General features: G+C 38.8%; 1 protein-coding gene across 1 annotated transcript; it reads left to right on the forward strand.

Moving 5' to 3' along the window:
• Nucleotides 1–9,344: 9,344 nt before the first annotated feature.
• Nucleotides 9,345–13,032, forward strand: LOC113657005 (4-galactosyl-N-acetylglucosaminide 3-alpha-L-fucosyltransferase 9-like). The gene is made up of 4 exons (XM_047812073.1): nt 9,345–9,413; nt 10,740–10,821; nt 10,934–11,023; nt 11,124–13,032. The coding sequence occupies exons 1-4, from the start codon at nt 9,345–9,347 to the stop codon at nt 12,053–12,055; spliced, it is 1,173 nt and encodes a 390-aa protein (XP_047668029.1). The 3' UTR covers nt 12,056–13,032.
• The last annotated feature ends 9,981 nt before the right edge of the window (nt 13,033–23,013 follow it).

Consider the following 23,013-nt stretch of genomic DNA (forward strand, 5'->3'; position numbering starts at 1 on the left):
GGAGTAAAAAGAAGAGTATCAGAGAAGCGATTGTTTTCCTGCTTTTTTACACAAAGCAGGAAAACCAATCGTTCGAATTGAATAAAAAAACATAGAAACAACATTATAAACAAATAATGTTTTTTAAAATCTTACCTCAGGTCCTGTTCTTGTCTCAGTTTCATGTTTTTTTTTTCTGTTTGAAACAACACAAGAGATCACAAGATCACTGACAGACAAACAAACCCTAGTGAAAACTGAGTCTTATAAAGTGGATATTATCATGTAGCATAAAATAAAGTTTTCTTAGGATTCCTGTGATTTGGGAATATATTTTTTTTTAAAAATCATGACTGTGCTAGGGTCATATTTCATGCCTTTTAATATGAGCTAATGAAATTACTATGGGATTGAAATGGCAGTGGAATGTTGATTAAAAATATCTATAAAAGCAATAAACAATTGCATAACGTACAGTATATGAATTGTAGATTTGCAATGTGAGCCAAGCAAGGAAATACAGTGTTATACCCGGAGACCTTCTAAAGGTAGAGCTCCTTTCCCTAGAAGCCACAAATTTGATATTTTAGTGTTAATCAAGTCAAAACAAATTTGTTATTTGTTATCTGCAAACTCAACGCTCATTAAACCTTATTTGTGCTGCACGAATAATCATATCGCAATCGCAATCGCGATATCAGGCCTGTGCGATTATATGACGCAAAATGCTGCGATTTTATGTAATAAATAAATAATAAATAAATGCATGTGTGACATGACAACCCATTCTCTTTGAAAGCTCTTTGCCTATTTCATACACTACACCTTTATCCGCTAATAAAAAAAAAAGACCAGTGAGTTTCAGTTTAGGCAGTGGCACGTGAAAAAACTAAAAACTAAGCTAAAATCTCTCTTCATTTTTGTCTACTATTGTCTCTGCTTTTTCATCAGCTCTCATACACCTGTGGCTGCAACACGAAACTGCTGAACAATTGTATTGCTTCTGCTAAAGAAAATAGTGCGCTCCGTCTCTACGGTTAGAATCCTGTGTGTCCATTCCAACGCTCTGTTTTTCATGGCAACGGTGTGTTATAGTTAGCAGCGGTCTGTTATCAAGAAATAAAATAGTGCGGGCGTCTAAAAAAATCGTCCACATGCCGCTCAAAAAAAATTATAAAAAAAATAATAAATAAATCCTGAGCGCAAGTCACTGTCTGGATGGCTTTTTGTGTTAAATTATATTTCCTGTCGCTGCGCAGGCGCTTTTATTGTACATGACAGCTTATGTCCCGATGACCGGTCTTTGCATTACAATTAAGAGCTGTATAAATAAAGTAAAAAATGTGATGTGCAGTCAAGTTTGAGTGTATGCACTGTTTAAACAAATGTTTTCAACATCTCACTGATACTTTTGTGATTCGCGGAGTTTTGACAAGTTTTTTAACCTTGATATTGTTTCTTCTATTCTTGTTTGGGCCTAATTAAAAGTTTGGCCCGCGGGCCTTATAATTGACACATGTGATGTAGATCATCATGTTCAGAACACAAACATATTTATTAATAAGCTAATTATAATAAAATGTGCACATTAGAGAGAATAAACAAGTTTCTATAAATTTCTTGACTCAGCAGGTAAATATTTAGGATGTTTGAACAAACAAGTTGCTGTCAGAACATGGATCAATAGGATCAGAGCCAAATATCCAGAAGCAGCTGATAGGTACTGGAGGGCCAAGCGAGCTTCAGCCCGGGTGGTTGTGGAGGCAAAAACTCGGGTCTGGGAGGAGTTCGGTGAGGCCATGGAGAAGGACTATCGGTCGGCCTCGAAGAAATTCTGGCAAACCCGGAAGTACTTCGAGGTTCTCCTCAACCCCACTGACATGTCTTCCACTGAGGAAGCAGAGGCCGAGGGCTCAGTTGTAGACTCGTCGATCCCCCAAGCTGAGGTCACTGAGGTAGTTGAGAAGCTCCTCAGTGGCAAGGCACCGGGGGTGGATGAGCTCTGCCCTGAGTACATCAAGTCTGTGGATGTTGTGGGGCTGTCTTGGTTGACATGCCTCTGCAGCATCATGTGGCGGCTGGGGACAGTGCCTCTGGACTGGCAGACTGGGGTGGTGGTCCCTCTGTCTAAGAACGGGGACCGGAGGGTGTGTTCCGAATACAGGGGATCACACTCCTCAGCCCCGCCGGAAAAGTGTATGCCAGGGTACTGGAGAGGAGAATTTGGCCGATAGTCGAACCTCAGATTCAGGAGGAAACATGCGGGTTTCTTCCCAGTCGTGGAACACTGCACCATCTCTATACCCTCTCCAGGTTGCTGGAGGGTTCATGGGAGTTTGCCCCACCTGGAGAAGGCATTCGACTGAGTCCCTCTTGGTGACCTGTGGGGGGTGCTCTGGGAGTATGGGGTACGGGGCCCTTTGTCACTGTTCATTATTTATATGGACAGGATTTCTAGGCGTAGTCAGGGGCTGGAGGGAGTCTGGTATGGGGACCATGGGATTTCGTTGCAGCTTTTTGCAGATGATGTTGTCCTGTTGGCATCCGCAAATCAGGACCTTCAGTGTGCACTGGGACGGTTTGCAGCCAAGTGTGAAGCGGCGGGGATGAGAATCAGCACCTCCAAGTCCGAGGCCATGGTTCTCAGCCGGAAAAGGGTGACTTGCCCCCTTCAGGTTGGTGGAGAGCTCCTGTCTTAAGAGGAGGAGTTTAAGTATCTTGGGGTCTTGTTCATGAGTGAAGGAAGGATGGAGTGGGAGATGGAAAGACGGATCGGTGTATCTTCTGCAGTGATGCGGTCAATATACCGGTCTGTTGTGGTGAAGAAAGAGCTGAGCTGCAAGGCAAAGCTCTCTATTTACCAGTCGATCTATGTTCCTACCCTCACCTATGGTCAAGAGCTTTGGGTCATGACCGAAAGGACACGATCCCGGATACAGGCGGCCGAAATGAGTTTCCTCCGCAGGGTGGCTGGGCTCCCTTAGAGATAGGGTGAGGAGCTCGGTCACTCGGGAGGAGCTCAGAGTAGAGCCGCTGCTCCTCCACATCGAGAGGAGTCAGCTGAGGTGGCTCGGACATATGTTTCGGATGCCTCCTGGACGCTTCCCTGGGGAGGCGTTCCGGGCATGTCCAACCAGAAGACCTAGGACACGCTGGAGGGACTATGTCTCTCGGCTGGCCTGGGAACGCCTCGGTATTCCCCCGGAAGAGCTGGAGGAAGTGTCTGGGGAGAGGGAAGTATGGGCGTCCATGCTTAGACTGCTGCCCTCGCGACCCGGCCCTGGATAAGCGGTAGAAGATGGATGGATGGATGGATGGATGGAAATTTAAGAATTTTGCTGTAATTTTACAGTGAAGATTAGCAAAGAATAATGACTGTGGAAATGACTGACTATAAAATATGCGGAGTTCATTATTTCATAACTGATTTAAGTATAATTTTCACATATTGTATACAAAAGAAATCTATAAAATATTTCTTAGACTAATGAATAATTGTTTAGAATTTTTTAGAATTAAATTTGAATTTAAATCATACTTGAACTGATTTTTATCTTAGTCTTTATACCTTTTTAACTAGGAATTTAGAAGCAAAATTTGGAAATGAATCATCAACACATACAGTCAATGAGAGCCAATGTTGTAAATGCATTTTGGGCTGTCACCAGGTGGGAGCAGTGTGTGCACAGAGCGGTTAAAAACAGGTGTTTCTTACAGGTAGAGGAAGTTGGCTTGGTGAAAGGGGAACACGTACAGTTTATTTTTACCACGCAGAAACTATAAGAGCAACACACTGGATATCAACTTTCTTTCTTCAAAGTTTTTAAATATATGTTTGCATTATGTTCAATAAATTAGTCAAGTCTACTACAAAGGTCTTTTGGTGTGAGTAAAGCATGCGCGTTTTATCCAAGCCATCAGTAGCTATAGGAGCTGCTGGAACAAGCATGATAGAAAAAACCTAAAATGACAAATGTTTGATTAAATATGATCATACTTACATCCTGTTTTTCTCCATTAAGAGCTGAATCCTTGATTCCGTCCTCGTTGACGACACAATTTACGCCTGACCATATAACTATATACATTATACCCTCAAATAAAAGCATCCATCCTGAAAGTCAGAACCAAACAAACATTAAACCATTTAATAATAATGAATAAATATACTATAAAGTCTATTTTAAAAATACTATAGACAGAAGTAAACAGTAATACACTAAACCAAGTCAGGATTTGGTGTGACAGCTCTTAAAATAAAGCATCTATAGTTTCATAAGAGCTGCTTATACAGTACTGAAGTTCTTTGAGAATGCACTGGAGTTTTTTATGGACACATTGACTTGATCACATTATTATTTTTTCTTTTCTCTTGAACAAGTTCATTGTATTAAATGAGATAAATGTATGTCTGGATATAATAATAATAATAATAATAATAATAATAATAATAATAATAATAATAATAATAATAATAAATGTCTGCTATATAATATGGAAATATAAAACTGAACCAGGAGAATCATATGTTATTGCATATTTGTAGTAATGTAGATACTACATTACTAACTAACTAATGTCCTAGACAGCCAAAATAACATTTTTATTTACTTTCTATTATTATTATTATTATTATTATTATTATTATTATTATTATTATTATTATTATTATGTTGGCTTTGTAGAAGCCAACATTCTGATTTCCGTTATAAGCTTATTATTATTATTATTATTATTATTATTATTATTATTATTATTATTATTATTATTATTAGACAAAAATTTATTTTAAAAAATGCGGCCTAGGGCGTTCGAGCCACATGCACCAAATTTGGATATGTCGTAGACCCTGGTCTGAAGTAGCTTCTATTTTTCTAAGCGATCGGAATTCCGGCATTCCCGGTACGGAAGCTCAAAATGGCCTTTTTTCCCATAGACTTCCATTATAAACTTTTGAGGTTTATAATTCGGCAAGTTTTCGAGTGATTTACACCGAACTCGGACAGGTTCTTTAGGACCTTACTCCGGGCGGAGTTTTTAAAAATTTGCACAACATGGACATGTGACATATCAAAACACAGCACAATGAGGGGAACTGCCCCATGGGTATTCTGGTCATGTCACGTGACGTCACATGTAGCCCCGCCCCCAAAACCAGCGAAATCAAAAATTTGCACAACATGGACATGTAACATATCAAAACACTCAGCACAATGAGGGGAACTGCCCCACGGGTATTCTGGTCACGTCAAGTGACATCACGTGAAAATTTAAAATTTGCACAACATGGAAATGTGACATATCAAAACACAGCACAATGAGGGGAACTACCTCACAGGTATTCGGATCACGTGACATGCTCCTGTCCGCTCACCTCCAAAAGTATTGGCACCCTAGCGGTCCAGTAGCTTTCACAATCTTTCTGTCCACTAGCCTCCAAAATGCACCGGCCTTTGCGAATACTTGCACCGTCAAAGCCAACATCAAAGTTTGTCGTGACGAACTTTACAAATCTAGTTATTATTATTATTATTATTATTGTTATGAACGGCTCATTTTTAATACATAATTATTTATAACATAATAGATTGCTAGTCATTACTGCTACTATTATTATAATTAATAATATACGTTTCTAAATGTGAAAGATAATATAAAACCAATTAAAACAAATTAAAATTATGGCTAATATTGCATAGTGAAGTTATTTGTGTGCGAGTTCTTTTAAAAAAGGTCTCCCTAATTAATTACTTCCAATTCTCCCTAAGTAATTACTTCTCTGACCAAACCCTGAGAATGTCACTGGTACGACTGTATTTAAAGAGATGTGCTCTATTTTCTATACAGTGTGTCTTCACAACCATCTGTTTCATAATGTCTGAAACGTAACACTGTCATATGTAAGAATATGTAAGAATACACAATCATCTACATCGGGCATCACCAAATGGCGGACCGCGGTCCGGATCCGGACCGAGTGACGGGTCTGCCCGGACCCGTTAAAATTCTAATATCATATTAAGCATCTCCTTATTATAATCTAATATTATAAGATTATATACGCTCTTTGATATTAATAAAAAGATAAATCTTTCGTTCATGCGCAGTTAATCTAATTATTATGACAGGGGTGTCATCAAAAGCCAAGCCAAAAACAGATTGTTTCTGTTCCATACTCCGGAGCAGAAGGTGGCAGTAATGCACCTAATTACGCTGGCAGGACAATTAAGATTCAAACTGCTTGCAGGACAGTTACATGCCCATTTCTCTCACTAGGAACGTAAGATGGAAAGGGAGTAAGGAGAGGTGGATAGGAGAGAGGAAAAAGGGAGCTGCTCAAAGCTCTGCACTTTTATTCAGTAAATTCTGCCCTGTTCTATTTTACTTGAAATGTTCTTTTGCCTAAGGTTATTAATGTAGTTAATGTTTAAAAAAGGGGACAGCTCAAAAGTATTTTGATTAAAAGCCACTTTTATTTTATTCAGAAGATTCTGAATATTTTACATTACTTGAAATATAGGCCCTAAGTTCAGGCTGCTCAAAGTTGTGTTTGCACTTTTTATTTATTTTATTCAGAAGAAATTCAGTGTCTGTTGTCTGTTACTTGACATGTACAAAAGACAACTACAAGATTGTTTTCCATTCAAGTGCCATACAAGTTCAGACTTTGAAAACACTTGAAATTTAACAATAAATTATATAGAAATTTGAATTTTAATTGAATACCCCTGATCTACATATATGGAAATGGAAATGCACAATAGTTTTAAGATGGGTTAATAGTGGGACCCTTTGTACCTGCTTTCCTCTTTTACCTAAATAAAAAAATTTCAAATTAAATTAAATTATTATTCCATGCTCCATGACAGGATCAACCATGACAGGATTGACCATTGTATAAATAGCCAAAGCTTATGGAAAATGGAAGGATATTGATTTTGGCTTTTTGGACTGTGGAGCATTCATTGTGTCATCACCAATGAAAGCTTTATTTTGTTCTCCGGGGACATGGTTAAGACCGAGCCAAGTTTTAATCCATCTTTAAAGCATCTAAATCAGCATGAATGTCAGGATTGATTTTCATGTCACGAGTAAACCATGGTGGAGAACATTATCTGTGGTTGTCAGTCGCAATAGTACTAGACTGTAAAATTACACAGCCATGAGCTAGGGCAATGTAAACACAACACAACAGCAGAACATGCTAATTTTGCTTCCTTCGAATTTTCGGAATTTTCTCTATGAATTATTTCCTCATTCAAAACTCGAAGTGGGCTTTTAAACATGTTATTGAAAGTTGCGTTGTTATACAATAGTTTAGTGAAATTTAAATGAACAGACATAACTTGGGTCTCTCACTTCCTTTACATAGCTTTACATAGACAATGTCTGAAATATACATTGACTGTGGTCTCCAGAGGTACTATGATGTCTCCAACTAGACTATGAGGATGCTATCGAAGTGTTCTTGCTTTGTTTAGCCATGTCACATGCTGCCAAAACCACCAATCACTCCTGGCAGCTAATTTGGTGAACCATCTTTTTAAGTATGGAAACCCAATGGGGAGAGAAAGACGAGCGGAGATTAACAGCTGATCACAGCTGTTGAATAACATATTCACAAGAATGGAATTCCACAAAGTTTAATTCAACAAAAAAATGCTCATGTTTATAACAGGACAAATTTACCGTGGAAGGAACATGTTGGTATACCCAGATTCCTGTCTGGAAATACAAATCTGTCCATATTTTTGATAACTTTGCTTACCACCCAAGAGACAACTGACTGTTCTAGTCAAGTCCAAACTTTCATTTCACCAGGACAGGTTTGACAGAACAAGTCTAACCACAAGTCAACTGTCACAACCTCAATTAATTATTTCCTCATTCCATAGAGTCCATAGATTTCTCCAGTTCAATGCATTGAGTCCATTCTCTCATCCCAGTTTTAGTAAAAACATAAAAAAAACTCTGAGTCCATTGTCTAGGTGCAATCCTTGTCAATACCATGTGTTTATTGCCTTGTCCAGTGTTGGCAATACCATTAGTCCATTTTCCCACATCAGTCTTGACAATACTATTAGTCAATGTCTACAACGCAGTCTTGACAATACCATGAATCTCTTTCCCCGGTGCAGTTATAACAAAAAAAAAAATAAATAAAAAATAACAGCCCTGTTGTGAAAAGACCCAGAATTCATTATTCCTGTATGCAGGGCAGTTTGTCTCTGTAAGCATTGGTGATCTTTGACCACAGACTGAAAAGACGCTATTGTTGCACATCAGTACATTCTAGTAACATTTTGTAGTACTCTCTTATGATCTCTACAACTTATTTTGAAACTAGATTCTAGATACTTTTTTTTATTACATTAAAATTATTTGTAAAGAACTGGAAACTTTTGTCACTTTCTTGTAGGTCTATTTAATGACATTCTTGGCCAAACCTTTTTTGTACCAAGACAAACTGGATCTTGCATTAACAAACTCAAAGCACTCTCTATTTACTTCTGGAGGCAGTGTGTATCACTTAATCTCATGGTCAAACCTTTTTTATATTATTGACATTAATTACCTCAGGTCATCTTACAGATGTTTAGTTGAAGCTTCTTTTTGTTAAGATGTTCGTTTGTTGATTCAAATGTATGTTTGCGGTCACTGTCATACTGGAGGGTGAAATTCCTTTTCATCTCCAGCTTAAAAGCAGAAACCTGATAGTTTTGCATTAGACCCACCCCACAGGACAGGAGAGATTGTTTTCACATGCAGAACGATCTTGTTAGATATTCTTTTCTTACTGCTTTAGAAACTCTTGGCAGCCTACAAGTTTTTGTCATGTCATTTCATACATTTTCATACAGGACAGATTCAGAGAACCAGCGTGTATGGGCACGGTTGCACAGGGAAACGTAAATAGTGTTTAATACAGATCAGGAAGTTACTGCCGTTGAAGAAGTATGAAGCTTCGATGCTTCCTGAATCTAGATTTACATCTCAGTCATAGATGCATTTACACAGAACCCAGAATAACTGACAAAGCTGACAGGCTCAGTGATATTTGCGATACCATAACGATGCTTGTCTTTCATGTCTTTGTCTTTATGTATTCTATATTCTGTGTATTTTGCTAATTGTATTTGTCTAATGTGTGTACTGTATGGCTGCAGCATGGGTGATGGCCCAAAACAAATTTCCCGACTGGGGACAATAAAAGTTTACCTTACCTTACCTTTAGGGGATAGGCAGGGCCCAAGAGGCTGCAATAGGTGTAGCTATTGACATCACATAGGGTGGGGTGACGAGTTTTTGTCTTCTAGCAGATGATTATTAGCTGATGTACTCAGTCATTAACAGACAGTTCTAGAATGCTGAAGAGTTGCAGAAGGCCTGAAATCAGAAACCTCCTGAACTTCATAGAGCTACCATCGACTAAGGTATAGTAATCAAAAACCATATATATTTACATAACTGGAAATATTTAGATAACATATTTATGTACTTAAAGGATAAGGAATAAGGATTGTCTTGATGTAAGGAATTTTCACAACCCTGATTACACTATTCATGCAATAGTACAGTTTACATCTACTGCTATATTCACAATTTAAAAGTTGTCCCGATTCTAAGAAACTGACATTTTCGCTTGTTAACACTAGTGTGTTGTTTTACCTGAACAAATTTTCCATTGAAGAGAAAAACACTTTAAATTGGTGTCAGAATAATTTCAAGGTTTAAGATTCTAAGAAAATATTTTAAATCACTTTTCCCCCCACAAAAGCCAACGTTTTAGCTAAACACTGTTTATTTGTTTCTAATGAGTTTAAACTGTGAATTATTAGATCATTTCTAAATAAACTGAGTCGGTTGTGTTGTTTTGTGTTGTGTTGTTGAATCATGTAGAAATATTTTTTTAATGTAAAATCAGATAAATAAATACCTTTTATTTGACACCTCTTATTTGATATTACAAGTTATCTGAGCTGTTAGATTTTGAGGTTTACTGTTAGCTACAGTATCTGGTTTATGTAGTAGATCATTGTGTACATTTCTACAGCACAAAGCTGTATGATGCAACACGTTTAAGTCACACTTTACCTTTACCCACAGGAATCAGTTATTGTATATAGTATAAGTACAGTTATTGTACAGCTTGACATGAAAACTATTTGTAATAATACAACTAAGTACTATGAAGTATTTCCTGAGCCATGTGTTAAAAGACATTTAAAAAAAAAACATTCTTTTTTTGAAAATTAATAAAAAAAAAAAGAAAACTAAATGAAGTAGACTGAAGAGAAAACTTACAATTTGCATCGCTTTTGTAATTCTGATTCATTATCTTGTGATTTGTGTGAATATATAATAAAAGAGTTTTGTTTTTGTTTTTTTTGTTTGTTTAACTTTTTCGTATTTTTGTGCTAGAATTTGCCTTTTTGGATGAGTTTTCGATTTCTTCTTTAATTTTTTGTTCTATTATATAGAGGCGATAATAAAACAATAGCAAGAGACCTGAAAGCAAATGGCCAGTCGATTTTCCTTTTGTCAACTCCTAAATATGATAAAAAAGTCCTACACACATAAAGTTCAACTCTTCTCAACATTGTGACATTTTTTCAACATGCCCACTTCTATTCATTGACACACACAATGCCATAATTGGATAACCTACAAATCTTTTTCAGAAAGTTCATATAGATCAAAAGTGCATCTATTTTAGTGAGATATTAAGTCTGGAATGTCTTTTCATTTCAAAGACCTAGAAAAGTATTGGAACATCCATCCATCAGACCACTGGTGCACCATTATCTCTTCCCTTGAAACTTGGTACACTTCTACAACCAGGTTTGTATCCTTTTCTTCTGGTTCCTCAATTCTGACTCTTGAAAATCCTACTGTATGCTCAAGAAATTAGAAAGTAACCATGTTCTTTTATTCTGTCTGTTTTTCTTTTCAGTGGTCTGGGATGATGATGATATCTACATCAAAATTACAACAGTTTTGCCTGATAGTCACTTGCTGGCTTGCGGGACTCTTCTCTTGCTTGGTGTTTGTTCAGTATTCCTCATTTACATGTGCACCGAAAACCATTCCTTATCATCGATCTTACAATAATGTAAACACCCTTAATCCCGTTACCACTCCAGGTCAACAGGAGGAAAAACCCATCCTGCTGCTGTGGATGTGGCCTATGGACAAGCGGTGGGACTTTAAAGACTGTAAAACCATGTACAACATTGACGGCTGCCAATTGACCGATGACAGAAACCTTTATAACCAATCAGACGCAGTCCTCGTTTTCCACAAAGGTATCAAATGGGACCTGTCCAACCTTCCGCCGTCTCCTCGGCCTCCGTTTCAAAAATGGATCTGGCTTCACGTCGAATCGCCGACCAATACGGCGAGGATTCCTGGTTTGGAGAAGCTTTTCAACCTCACACTGAGCTACAGACAGGATGCCGACATTTCTGTGAGGTATGACCTCATGGTCAGCAAGAAGCCAAACAATGACTTTGTGATCCCAAAGAAGGACAAGCTCCTGTGTTGGTTCGTGTCCAACATGGCCACCAGTACTGGAGTAGGGACCAGGATGAAGTACTACAATGAGTTAAAGAACCACATCAATGTGACTATTTTTGGAGGAATGGTTGGCAAACGCTTGAAAGATGAAGACTACTACTCCACGATGGCTAGCTGTAAGTTCTACCTCTCTTTTGAGAACTCCATCCACATAGACTACATCACGGAGAAAATAAATGGTCCTCTTTCAGCTGGGACAGTTCCGGTTGTCTTGGGGCCACCGAGAGAAAATTATGATCAGTTTACACCGAGTAATGCCTTCATTCACATCAGCGACTTCCCTGATGCTGCATCACTGGCTAAATATCTGCTTCAGCTGGACAAAGACGATGAAGCGTACAAGCGCTATTTTGACTGGAGAAAACACGTAACAGCGACACCCCATCTAATCTTTCCTTATCAAGAGTTCATCATATACATCTGTCATGCCTGTGAATATATTGGAAGGTACAAAGACTATAGAGCTGCAAAAGACCTCTACAAGTGGTGGTTTTCATAAAGAGGAACTCTGGACGAGTGCATTTGCCAATCGGTGTAAAGCTATATAAAAATTCAGATCTTTATGAGCAGAAAAATGCACAGAACATTAAGTGATTTGATTTGTTGGCTCAAGTGGCTAATAAGATAAAAGCTGTAGTAACAAACAGTGGGAATTTTTTTCACTCATAAGCCTATAACTACGTTACGATACTCGTGAAAATCCATGGAGCAATACGCGAGAACCTGCAGGAAGTCTGATTGTGCGAGAGAACCATTGAAAGGAAATATAACAATGCCTACAGTAGAATGAATGCTTGGAATGTATTTTGCAGTAGTGTTTTATGTCCAGTCAAAATGTATAAAATGTTTATTATCTGACATGTTGGGGTTGGAACTTTCCTGTTCTTCTTGTTTATTTTTTCTGGTAAATACTGAACATGATTCACAACTAAAATGTTTTGTTGTGTTTGTACGTAAAGGTTTAAGTATAAAAGTCTTGTTTATTCAAGTCAGTTTAAACAATGGAAATTTTGTCTCAAAGCAGATTTACAAGAATAAATATATTCAGAATAAAAAGCTGAACGTTGAAATGTATACTTATCGCTAATGAGCTAAACAGAGGCAACATCTACTCTTGTCTATCGTCTGGCAGGAGAAGTGAATCAAAAGAAAGGTCATAGTACTTCATGATACAGACAGGAGTAAAAAGAAGAGTATCAGAGAAGCGATGGTTTTCCTGCTTTTTTGCACAAAGCAGGAAAACTAGTTGTTCGACTTGAATAAAAAAACATAGAAACAACATTATAAACAAATAATGTTTTTTTTAAATCTTACCTCAGGTCCTGTTCTTGACTCAGTTTCATGTTTTTTTTCTGTTTAAAACAACACAAGAGATCACAAGATCACTGACAGACAAACAAACCATAGTGAAAAATTTGGAATTTATTAGAGTCTCTATTTATTAACAGAATTAAATTTACCAGTCTTTGAATCTCAGCCCTGAGTCATATAAAGTGGATATTATCATGTAGAATAAAATAATGTTTTCTTAGGATTCCTGTGATTTGGGAATAGATTTTTTTTTAAATCATGACTGTGCTAGGGTCATATTTCATGCCTTTTAATATGAGCTAATGAAATTACTATGGAATTGAAATGGCAGTGGAATGTTGATTAAAAATATCTATAAAAGCAATGAACAATTGCATAACGTACAGTACATGAATTGTAGATTTGCAATGTGAGCCAAGCAAGGAAATACAGTGTTTCAAGTGGCAAAACAATCACCCAGAGATCTTCTAAAGGTAGAGCTCCTTGCCCTAGAAGCCACAAATTTGATCTTTTAGTGTTAATCAAGTCAAAACAACTTTGTTATTTGTTATCTGCAAACTATATACAGTATATAACTTAGCGATTAGCATGAACAACTGTCATAAACGCATTCTGTCAGACAAAAGCCGATAAATGGAAGGCATTTCAGAGGATTTAGAGGATTTTTTATTTTTTAAAGAAATAGTGTATTAGTGCCTGTATTAAAAAACTCAACGTTCATTAAACCTCATAGATTAAAAAAGGTTTTAAATCTAATTTAGATTTGGAACACATTTAGACAACATCTGTGTCACAGCACAGGCTTCATCAAAACAAGAAATAATGTCTCTGATCAGCATAACTGCATAAAACAGTACTTCAGTATCCTACTTTAAGACAGTAAAACAGTACCTTAACGGTACTTTAAAACAGTAGCCTACAGTATTTTCCGCACCATAAGGCATAAGGTAAGCGTACGTACTGTACGTATTACGTAATGGTTTATCGCTGCCAGCGTACGTAGTGTATGTATTACGTCCCTGTGGCAGCGGGAAATGGTCCGACAGTCAATCAAGCAGAGCGCTTACCAAAGTCGCACAACAACATTTTTACAGATTTTTGGAACTCGGTGCACACATAAGGCGCACCGGATTATTAGGCGTACGGCCGATTTTTGAGAAAATTTAAGGCTCTTAGGTGCGCCTTATAGTGCAGAAAATACTGTACTTTAAAACAGTACTTTACAACAGTAGCTTAAAACAGTCATTTAGAAACAATTTCAATTTCAGAAAACTGTTTGTTCAACAAATGATAGATATAACTACCACATGGCAACAAATGGTATTTTATGTGGGTTTACAGTACATGCCAAACATAAGAAATTAGGCAATTTTAACTCATACCAGACACCCTGCGTCTTTTCATGTGAGAAAACATGTCTTGCTGAAGCTGAAGTTTGTCTTTTAGTTCTTTGACTTTAAGCAGCCGCTGATCCATATCCATGCTTCCATACTGATTATGTTTAGTTTCAAAATGCCTCATAATATTGTACTCTTTAAAAACCGCGAGTGCCTCTTGACATATGACACATTTGCTTTTCTTGGCACTCACAGAATAAATACTCTGTTTCCCATCTTGGTTGGAATTGCCAATATTTACTGTTCACTTTTCTTTTTTTTAAGACATTGTGCTAGTCACCTGGCCCACCGCAGATAGCATTTACTTTGTTTACAGTTATTCGCTTATTCTCTGAGTTGAGTGAAGCGCGGCAGCGCCACCTGCGCCTCAATGTTTTAATTGTCACAGAGGTATATATAATCAGAGCACGGGCCACATTAAAATGATGACCAGAATTTGTTAGTGGGCCTAATTAAAAGTCGTGGCGGGCCTTGTAATTGACACGTGATATCATCATGTCAAGAAAATCTGTCATTCAGAACACAAACATATTTATTTACGCTAAATATATATTTACGCTAAATATATATTTATATACTATATACATTTATATATTTATTTTATATATATATTATTTATTTATATATATATTTATTATTTATATATATTTATATATTTATATACTATATATTTATGCTAAATATAATAAAATGTGCACATTAGAGAGAATAAATAAGTTTCTATAAATTTCTCAACTCACCAGGTAAATATTTAGGATGTTTGAACAAACAAGTTGCTGTCAGAACATGGATCAATGGGATCAGAGCCAAATATCCAGAAGCAGCTGATAGGTACTGGAGGGCAAAGTGGGAAGCATTGGCCTGTACACACTGTTTACAGTGGGAGGGGAAATCTGCTGACTTCGAATGGGGACATCCTCGGATGGTGGAAAGGTACTTCGAGGTTCTCCTCAACCCCGCTGACATGTCTTCCACTGAGGAAGAAGAGGCTGATGGCTCAGTTGTAGAGTCGTCGAACCCCCAAGCTAAGGTCACTGAGGTAGTTAAGAAATTGTGTCCCTCTTGGTGACCTGTGGGAGTGCTCAGGGAGTATTGGGTCCAGGGGCCTTTGTCACCGGCCTTGGATTTCTAGGCGTAGTCAGGGGCTGGAGGGATTGGGGACCACGGGATTTCGTCTCTGCTTTTTTGCAGATGATGTTGTCCTGTTGGCATCCTCAAATCAGGACCTTCAGCGTGCACTGGGACTGTTTGCAGCCAAGTGTGAAGCGGCGGGGATGAGAATCAGCACCTCCAAGTCCGAGGCCATGGTTCTCAGGCGGAAAAGGGTGACTTTCCCCCTTCAGGTTGGTGGAGAGCTCCTGCCTCAAGTGGAGGAGTTTAAGTATTTTGGGGTCTTGTTCATGAGTGAGGGAAGGATGGATCGGGAGATGGAGAGGCGGATCGGTGTATCTTCTGCAATGATGCGGTCGATATACTGGTCTGTTTTGGTGAAGAAAGAGCTGAGCCGCAAGGCAAAGCTCTCTATTTACCAGTCGATCTACGTTCCTACCCTCACCTATGGTCATGAGCTTTAGGGATAAAAAAGGACAAGATCCCGGATACAGGCGGCCGAAATGAGTTTCCTTCGCAGGGTGGCCGGGCTCCCTCAGAGATAGGGTGAGGAGCTCGGTCACTCGGGAGGAGCCCAGAGTAGAGCCGCTGCTCCTCCACATCGAGAGGAGTCAGCAGAGGTGGCTCAGTCATCTGTTTTGGAAGCCTCCTGGAAGCCTCCCTAGGGAGGTGTTCCGAGCATGTCCGACCGGGAGGAGGCCCGGGGAAGACCTACGACACGCTGGAGGGACTAAGTCTCTCGGCTGGCCTGGGAACGCCCCGGTATTCCCCCGGAAGAGCTGGAGGAAGTGTCTGGGGAGAGGGAAGTCTGGGCATCCATGCTTAGACTGCTGCCCCCGCGATAAGTGGTAGAAGATGGATAGATGGATGGATGGATGGATGGATGGATGGATGGATGGATGGATGGAAATTTAAGAATTTTGCTGTCATTTTACAGTGAAGATTAGCAAAAAATAATGACTGTGGAAATGACTGACTATGAAATATGAGGAGTTCATTATTTCATTACAAATTTAAGTATAATTTTCACATATGAATAATAATGAATAATTTTTTAGAATTTTTTAGAATTAAATTTGAATTTAAATCATACTTGAACTGATTTTTATCTTAGTCTTTGTACCTTTTTAACTAGGAATTTAGAAGCAAATTTTTGGGACATTTTGCACCTTTTTCATCCATGAGAAGTTTTAGATAATGGAAAGAGATTGCACCCATAGCAACGATTAAAAATGGGACGATGACAGTGCAGCATAAATTTAAATAAATTTGGAAATGAATCATCAACACATACAGTCAATGAGAGTCGATGAGAGTCAATGAGAGCTAATGAGTGAGATAAAGTAAATTGTCATTAATACTGATAGTTATCAGCTTTACTATAACCTACATCTTGTGTTAATCTGACTCTCTGTTATTATTACTTTCTGTTATTTTCTGTTTAACTTTTTGACTTAGTAAATTAATTAAATCAGTGTAACATTATCCTATATAATATAGAAATATAAAACTGAACCAGGAGAATCGTATGTTATTGCCATATTTGTAGTAATGTGGATACTACATTACTAACTAACTAATGCCCTAGACAGCCAAAATAACATTTTTATTTACTTACTTATTATTATTATTATTATTATTATTATTATTATTATTATTATTATTATTATTATTATTATTATTATTATTGTTGTTGTTGTTGTTATGCACGACTCATTTTTAATACATAATTATTTATAACATTGTCATAACATAACAATAACATAATTGCTAGTCATTACTGCTACTATTATTATAATAATTAATAATATACGTTTCTAAATGTGAAAGACAATATAAAATCAATTAAAACAAATTAAAATTATGGCTAATATTGCATAATGAATTTATTTATAACAACAAAAACAACAACAACAATAATAATAGATTTATAATTTCTATTTATAAATTCTAATAACATAATATAGTATTATGTAATCATATATTCATAATTTATAATATAATTAATAATAACAGCTGAATAATTCTGGATGTGATGTTAAAACGAAGGATTACATTGATGTTTGTGTGATCAGAGGAGTGTGTGTGTGTGTGTGTGTGTGTGTGTGTGTGTGTGTGTGTGTGTGTGTGTGTGTGTGTGTGTGTGTGCGCACTATGAAAGACAGAGGGCAGTGTGTATCCACTGTGAAACTTTCCTCCTTCTATTTCATGACAGGTTTCACAATGATGTAATGACGCAAATTCCATCATCCCGCTGCCGGCAGGTATTAATACAATCAATTTAACACATTCTAAAAGTTCTTTGTAATCATAACTTTAGTTGAATACGTTTCTTACATTTAAGTTTTGCAACTAAAACACCAAGTACAGGCATTGATGTGCAAACGTGGATGTTTTACGTGATTAAAAGATATAAAGTTAATAAACTAATCTTCATCAACTTACAAAAAGCGGCAAATAAAAATACAGACTAACCTGCACAATAGTCAATAGTAAAATTAACTGACATATATTGAGTGACATATTTTTTTTTTTAATAAAAATGATTAATAGCCTTGATGCCCAATGACGCCTGAGATAGGCACAGGCTCCCCGTGACCCAAGAAGTTCGGATAAGCGGTAGAAAATGAATGAATGAATGAATGTTTAATAGCCTATGACTAGTTATTATGCATATCCCAATATGTATAATGTGCTCTTAAGGTTCACGCATGCGCAGCATCAACAGTATGTCGGACGTGTCCGAAACAGTTCGTTCAGTATACTGATGATTCTCTGTACCAGTTCATCGGTTCATATATACAATTTGTATGTACACATGTGCAATTGTGAAATGTGCAGTTGCATGTATGTACAGAGTGCAAGTATGAAATGTGCAACTGATGCATACATAGTGCAAATATTATGTGTTGTGTGTTCCATGGTGTTAATTGTTCATCAGGTGGATTGCTTGAGGGAAGAAACTGTTCCTATGTCTGTCTGGTGGTTCTGGAGCTCAGGGCTCTGTAGTGCCGACCAGATGGCAACAGTTCAAAGAGGGAGTGTGCTGGATGTGAGGGGTCCAGTGTGATTTTCTTTGCTCTTTGCACACTCTGGAGGAAAAGAGGTCTTGAAGAGTGGGGAGATTTGTGCCAATGATTCGCTCAGCAGTCCGGGCTACCCTCTGTAGTCTCCTGAGGTCGAATTTGGTGGCTGAGCTGAACCAAACAGTTACCGAGGTACAGAGGATGGATTCGATGATGGCAGTGTAAAACTGTTTCAGCAGATCCTGTGGCAGGTTGAACTTCTTCAGCTGACGAAGGAAGTACAACCTCTGTTGAGCCTTTTTCACAATGGAGTCAATGTGAATGTGCCACTTCAGGTCCTGGGAGATTGTGGTTCCCAGAAATCTGAATGACTCCTGCTGTGACAATGTTGTCCATGGTGGTTAGTGGGGGAAGAGCAGGGGGGTTTCTCCTGAAGTCCACTATCAACTGGTTGTTAAGGCTGCACCAGACAGCCAGCCGCTCAACCTCCAGTCTGTAAGCAGACTCGTCACCGTCCTGGATGAGGCCGATCAGTGTGGTGTCGTCTGCAAACTTCAGGAGCTTGACAGATGGGTCATTAGAGGTGCAGTCATTCGTGTACAGGGAGAAGAGCAGTGGGGAGAGAACACAGCCCTGGGGGGCGGCCAGTACGGGTGCTTGATTTGAGTTTTCCCAGTCGCACTCGCTGCTGCCTGTCTGTCAGAAAGCTGGTGATCAACTGGCAGACAGAGGAGGGCACGTAGAGTTGGGTTAATTTGGGCTGTAGGAATGATGGGATTATGGTGTTGAAAGCAGAGCTGAAGTCCACAAACAGGATCCTCACATAAGTCCCTGGTCTGTCCAGATGCTGCAGAACATAATGCAGTCCCATACTGACTGCATCATTCACAGACCTGTTTGCTCTGTAGGCAAACTGCAGGGAGTCCAGTAAGGGTCCCGTGATGTCCTTCAGATAAGCCAAAACCAGTCTTTCAAATGATTTCATGACCACAGATGTTAGAGCCACAGGTCTGTAGTCGTTAAGTCCGGGGATTTTGGGTTTCTTTGGGACGGGAATGATGGTGGAGCTTTTGAAGCATGAGGGTACTTCACACAGCTCCAGTGACATGTTGAATATCCGCGTGAAGATGGGGGCCAGCTGATCAGCACAGGCTTTCAGACAGGCTGGTGAAACGCTGTCTGGGCCTGGAGCCTTTCTTCTCTTGGTCTTCCTGACACACATCATCTTCACTGAACTGGATTGAAGGTGTGACTGATTCGGGGGTTACAGAAGGTGAGACTTGGGCTTTTTCAAACCTACAATAGAACTCATTCAGGTCGTCAGCATGTCGACTGCGTTCTCTGACTCAGTCATTTCGGTCGACCTGGTCGGTTCGGCCGGTTCCGTCGACCCGGACGGCTCATCTGGTTCCGTTGACCGCAATCGGTTCGGCTGGTTCCGTTAACCCGGTCGGTTCGGCTCGTTCCGTCAACCCGGCTGGTTCCGTCGACCCGGTCGTTTCGGTTGGTTCCGTCGACCCGGCCGATTCGGTTGGTTCCGTCGACCCGGCCGATTCGGTTGGTTCCGTCGACCCGGTCGGTTCGGCTGGTTCCGTCGACCCGACTGATTCCGTCAACCCAGCTGGTTTCGTCGACCCGTTCGGTTGGTTCTGTCGACCCGTTCGGTTGGTTCCATCGACCCGGTCGGTTCGGCTGGTTCCGACGACCCAGTTGGTTCCGTCAACCCGGTTGGGTCCGTCGACCCGGTCGGTTCGGTTGGTTCCGTCGACCCGGCCGGTTCACGGGCCTCAGCCGAGCTTGCCGGTATGGTAGCCATGTGCACATGGACCTCGATGCTTGCTCCCCCCCCAAAGTCTGACAACGGCCCCATTTCTCGGCCAGCCGGCATTAAGTAGCGCACCTTGCTCTCCAGTCCATGCCTGAAGATGTCTTTCAGGGCCTTCTCCACATAAGTCCACCTGGTTACGTAGGTCCAAAAAGACCTCGGCGTATTCCTCAATTGAGGAATCTTCCTGGCGTAGGCAAAACAGGATATCTGCTGGATCCATTTTGGTTAGTCGTTCTGTCACGATGAGACAAAGGCAGGTGAGGATCCAAGTGCAGTTTGAACTTTTAATAAACAAAAACAAGAAACAATCAACAGATAGGCAGGCAAAAACAGGGCTGAACACTGAGCGGAACAGGGAACAGGAACAGAGACATAACCAGACAACATACTACACCAACAACGACTAACACCAGGGAAGTGAACAAACAGAGTAGATATAGTGAACAAGAACCAATAACAAAGCAGAGAATCAGAGACAAAGACAACACACCTGGAGGAAAGATTGAGTACAATTAGTGTCCATGGTAACCAAGAAGTGGGCGGAGCAAACAATTAACAACAGGGCAAGGCAGCAGACAGAAACAAAGGAAAACACAGAGAGACTCATTATATTTTTGGCTTTTTGGACTATGGAGCATTCATTGTGTCATCAACAATGAAAGCTTTATTTTGTTCTCCGAGGACATGGTTAAGACCGAGCCAAGTTTTAATCCATCTTTAAAGCATCTAAATCAGCATGAATGTCAGGATTGATTTTCATGTCACGAGTAAACCATGGTGCAGAACATTATCCGTGGTTGTCAGTCGCAATATTACTAATCTGTAAAATTACACAGCCATGAAATAGGGCAATGTAAACACAACACAACAGTAGAACATGCTCATTTTCTTCCTTCGAATTTTCGGAACTTTCTCAATGAAAATTCCATGTTTTTATTTCCCTGTCCTGTCTTGGCAATAGCATGAATGCATTCTCCCAATTCAGATTTGAGAAAAAGAAGCATCTACCCCCTAGTAAAGTCTCATCTATACATATCTGAGTCCATTCCAAGATCCAGTCTTTAAAAATATCCATGGGTCTATCCCAGTCTTTATAACACCAGGAATATATTTATCTAGCTCAAGAGCATGAGTCCATTCTCTCATCCCAGTTTTGGTAAAAAAATAAATAATCTCAGAGTCCATTGTCTAGGTGCAATCCTTGTCAATACCATGTGTTTATTGCCTTGTCCAGTGTTGGCAATACCATTAGTCCATTTTCCCACATCAGTCTTGACAATACTATTAGTCAATGTCTACAATGCAGTCTTGACAATACCATGAATCTCTTTCCCCGGTGCAGTTATTAGAAAAAAAGAAAGAAAAAAAAAACAGCCCTGTTGTGAAAAGACCCAGAATTCATTATTCCTGTATGCAGGGCAGTTTGTCTCTGTAATATTGCAACTGCTAGCATTGGTGATCTTTGACCACAGACTGAAAAGATGCTATTGTTGCACATCAGTACATTCTAGTAAAATTTTGTAGTACTCTCTTATGATCTCTACAACTTATTTTGAAATTTTTATTACATTAAAATTATTTGTAAAGAACTTTTGTCACTTTCTTGTAGGTCTATTTAATGACATTCTTGACCAAATCTTTTTTTTTGTACCTTGACAAACTGGATGTTGCATTAACGAACTCAAAGCACTCTCTATTTACTTGTGGAGGCAGGGTTTAAGGGTGTATCACTTAATCTCATGGTCAAACCTTATTTATATTATTACAACATTAATTACTTACAGATGTTTAGTTGAAACTTCTTTTGGTTAAGATGTTCGTTTGTTGATTCAAATGCATGTTTGCGGTCACTATCACTTGTCACCACAGTTTACCTTACCTTACCTTTAGAGGATAGGCGGGGATCAAGATTTATTTTTTATTTGCAGTTTAATGGGCCCAAGAGGCTGCAATAGGTGTAGCTAATTGAAATCAAATAGGGTGGGGTGGCGAGTTGTTTGTCTTTCTAGCAGATGATTATTACATGATGTACTCAGTCAATAACAGACAGTTCTAGATTGCTGAAGAGTTGCAGAAGGCCAGAAATCAGAAACCTCCTGAACTTCATAGAGCTACCATTGACTACGGTATAGTACTCAAAAACTATATATTTACAAAACTGGAAATATTTAGATAATATATTTATGTACTTAAAGGGTAAGGAATAAGGATTGTCTTGATGTAAAGAATTTTCACAACCCTGATTACACTATTCATGTAATAGTATTGAACCGTTTACAGATACAGCTATATTCACAAATGTGTCCCTATAACAAGCACCTGTTATAGTTGTATGTTCAAACTTCTGTATATTTTTTTCTTTCTGTTGTTGTAATAAGAGAATAAAGTCAGCACTTTGATGCCCAAACAAACCCAAGGTGTCCTTTTCTACATTTTGTGCATGGTGTTGTAGTCTGCATTTATCTATTTATAGCTACAATGAATACGCAGTAGTTGTAGGTTGTATCAGCTATACACATCGGTCCTTCGCCAGCTTGAGTTTTTTTTAAGGTTTTGTTGAAAGAGAAATAACACAGATAATCACAAAATGCCTGAATCTAGGAAACTGACATTTTCGCTTGTTAACACAAGTGTTGTTTTAGCTGAACAAATTTCCCATTGAAGAGAAAAACACTTCAAATTGGTGTCAGAATTATTTTATTTACAGTTTACACAGAACCCAGAATAACTGACAAAGCTGACAGGCTCAGTAATATTTGCAATACCGATGCTTGTCTTTCATGTC

This window comes from Tachysurus fulvidraco, chromosome 4, assembly GCF_022655615.1.
Source record: "Tachysurus fulvidraco isolate hzauxx_2018 chromosome 4, HZAU_PFXX_2.0, whole genome shotgun sequence".
Lineage (NCBI taxonomy): Eukaryota > Metazoa > Chordata > Actinopteri > Siluriformes > Bagridae > Tachysurus > Tachysurus fulvidraco.

Excerpts from the sequence above, each read along its gene's own strand:
- LOC113657005 (XM_047812073.1), top strand. The coding sequence starts at position 9,345 with ATGCTGAAGAGTTGCAGAAGGCCTGAAATCAGAAACCTCCTGAACTTC. Across the intron at positions 9,414-10,739 it reads TAGAGCTACCATCGACTAAG|AAAAGTATTGGAACATCCAT; the intron begins GTATAGTAATCA and ends TCAAAGACCTAG. Across the intron at positions 11,024-11,123 it reads CGGGACTCTTCTCTTGCTTG|GTCAACAGGAGGAAAAACCC; the intron begins GTGTTTGTTCAG and ends TTACCACTCCAG.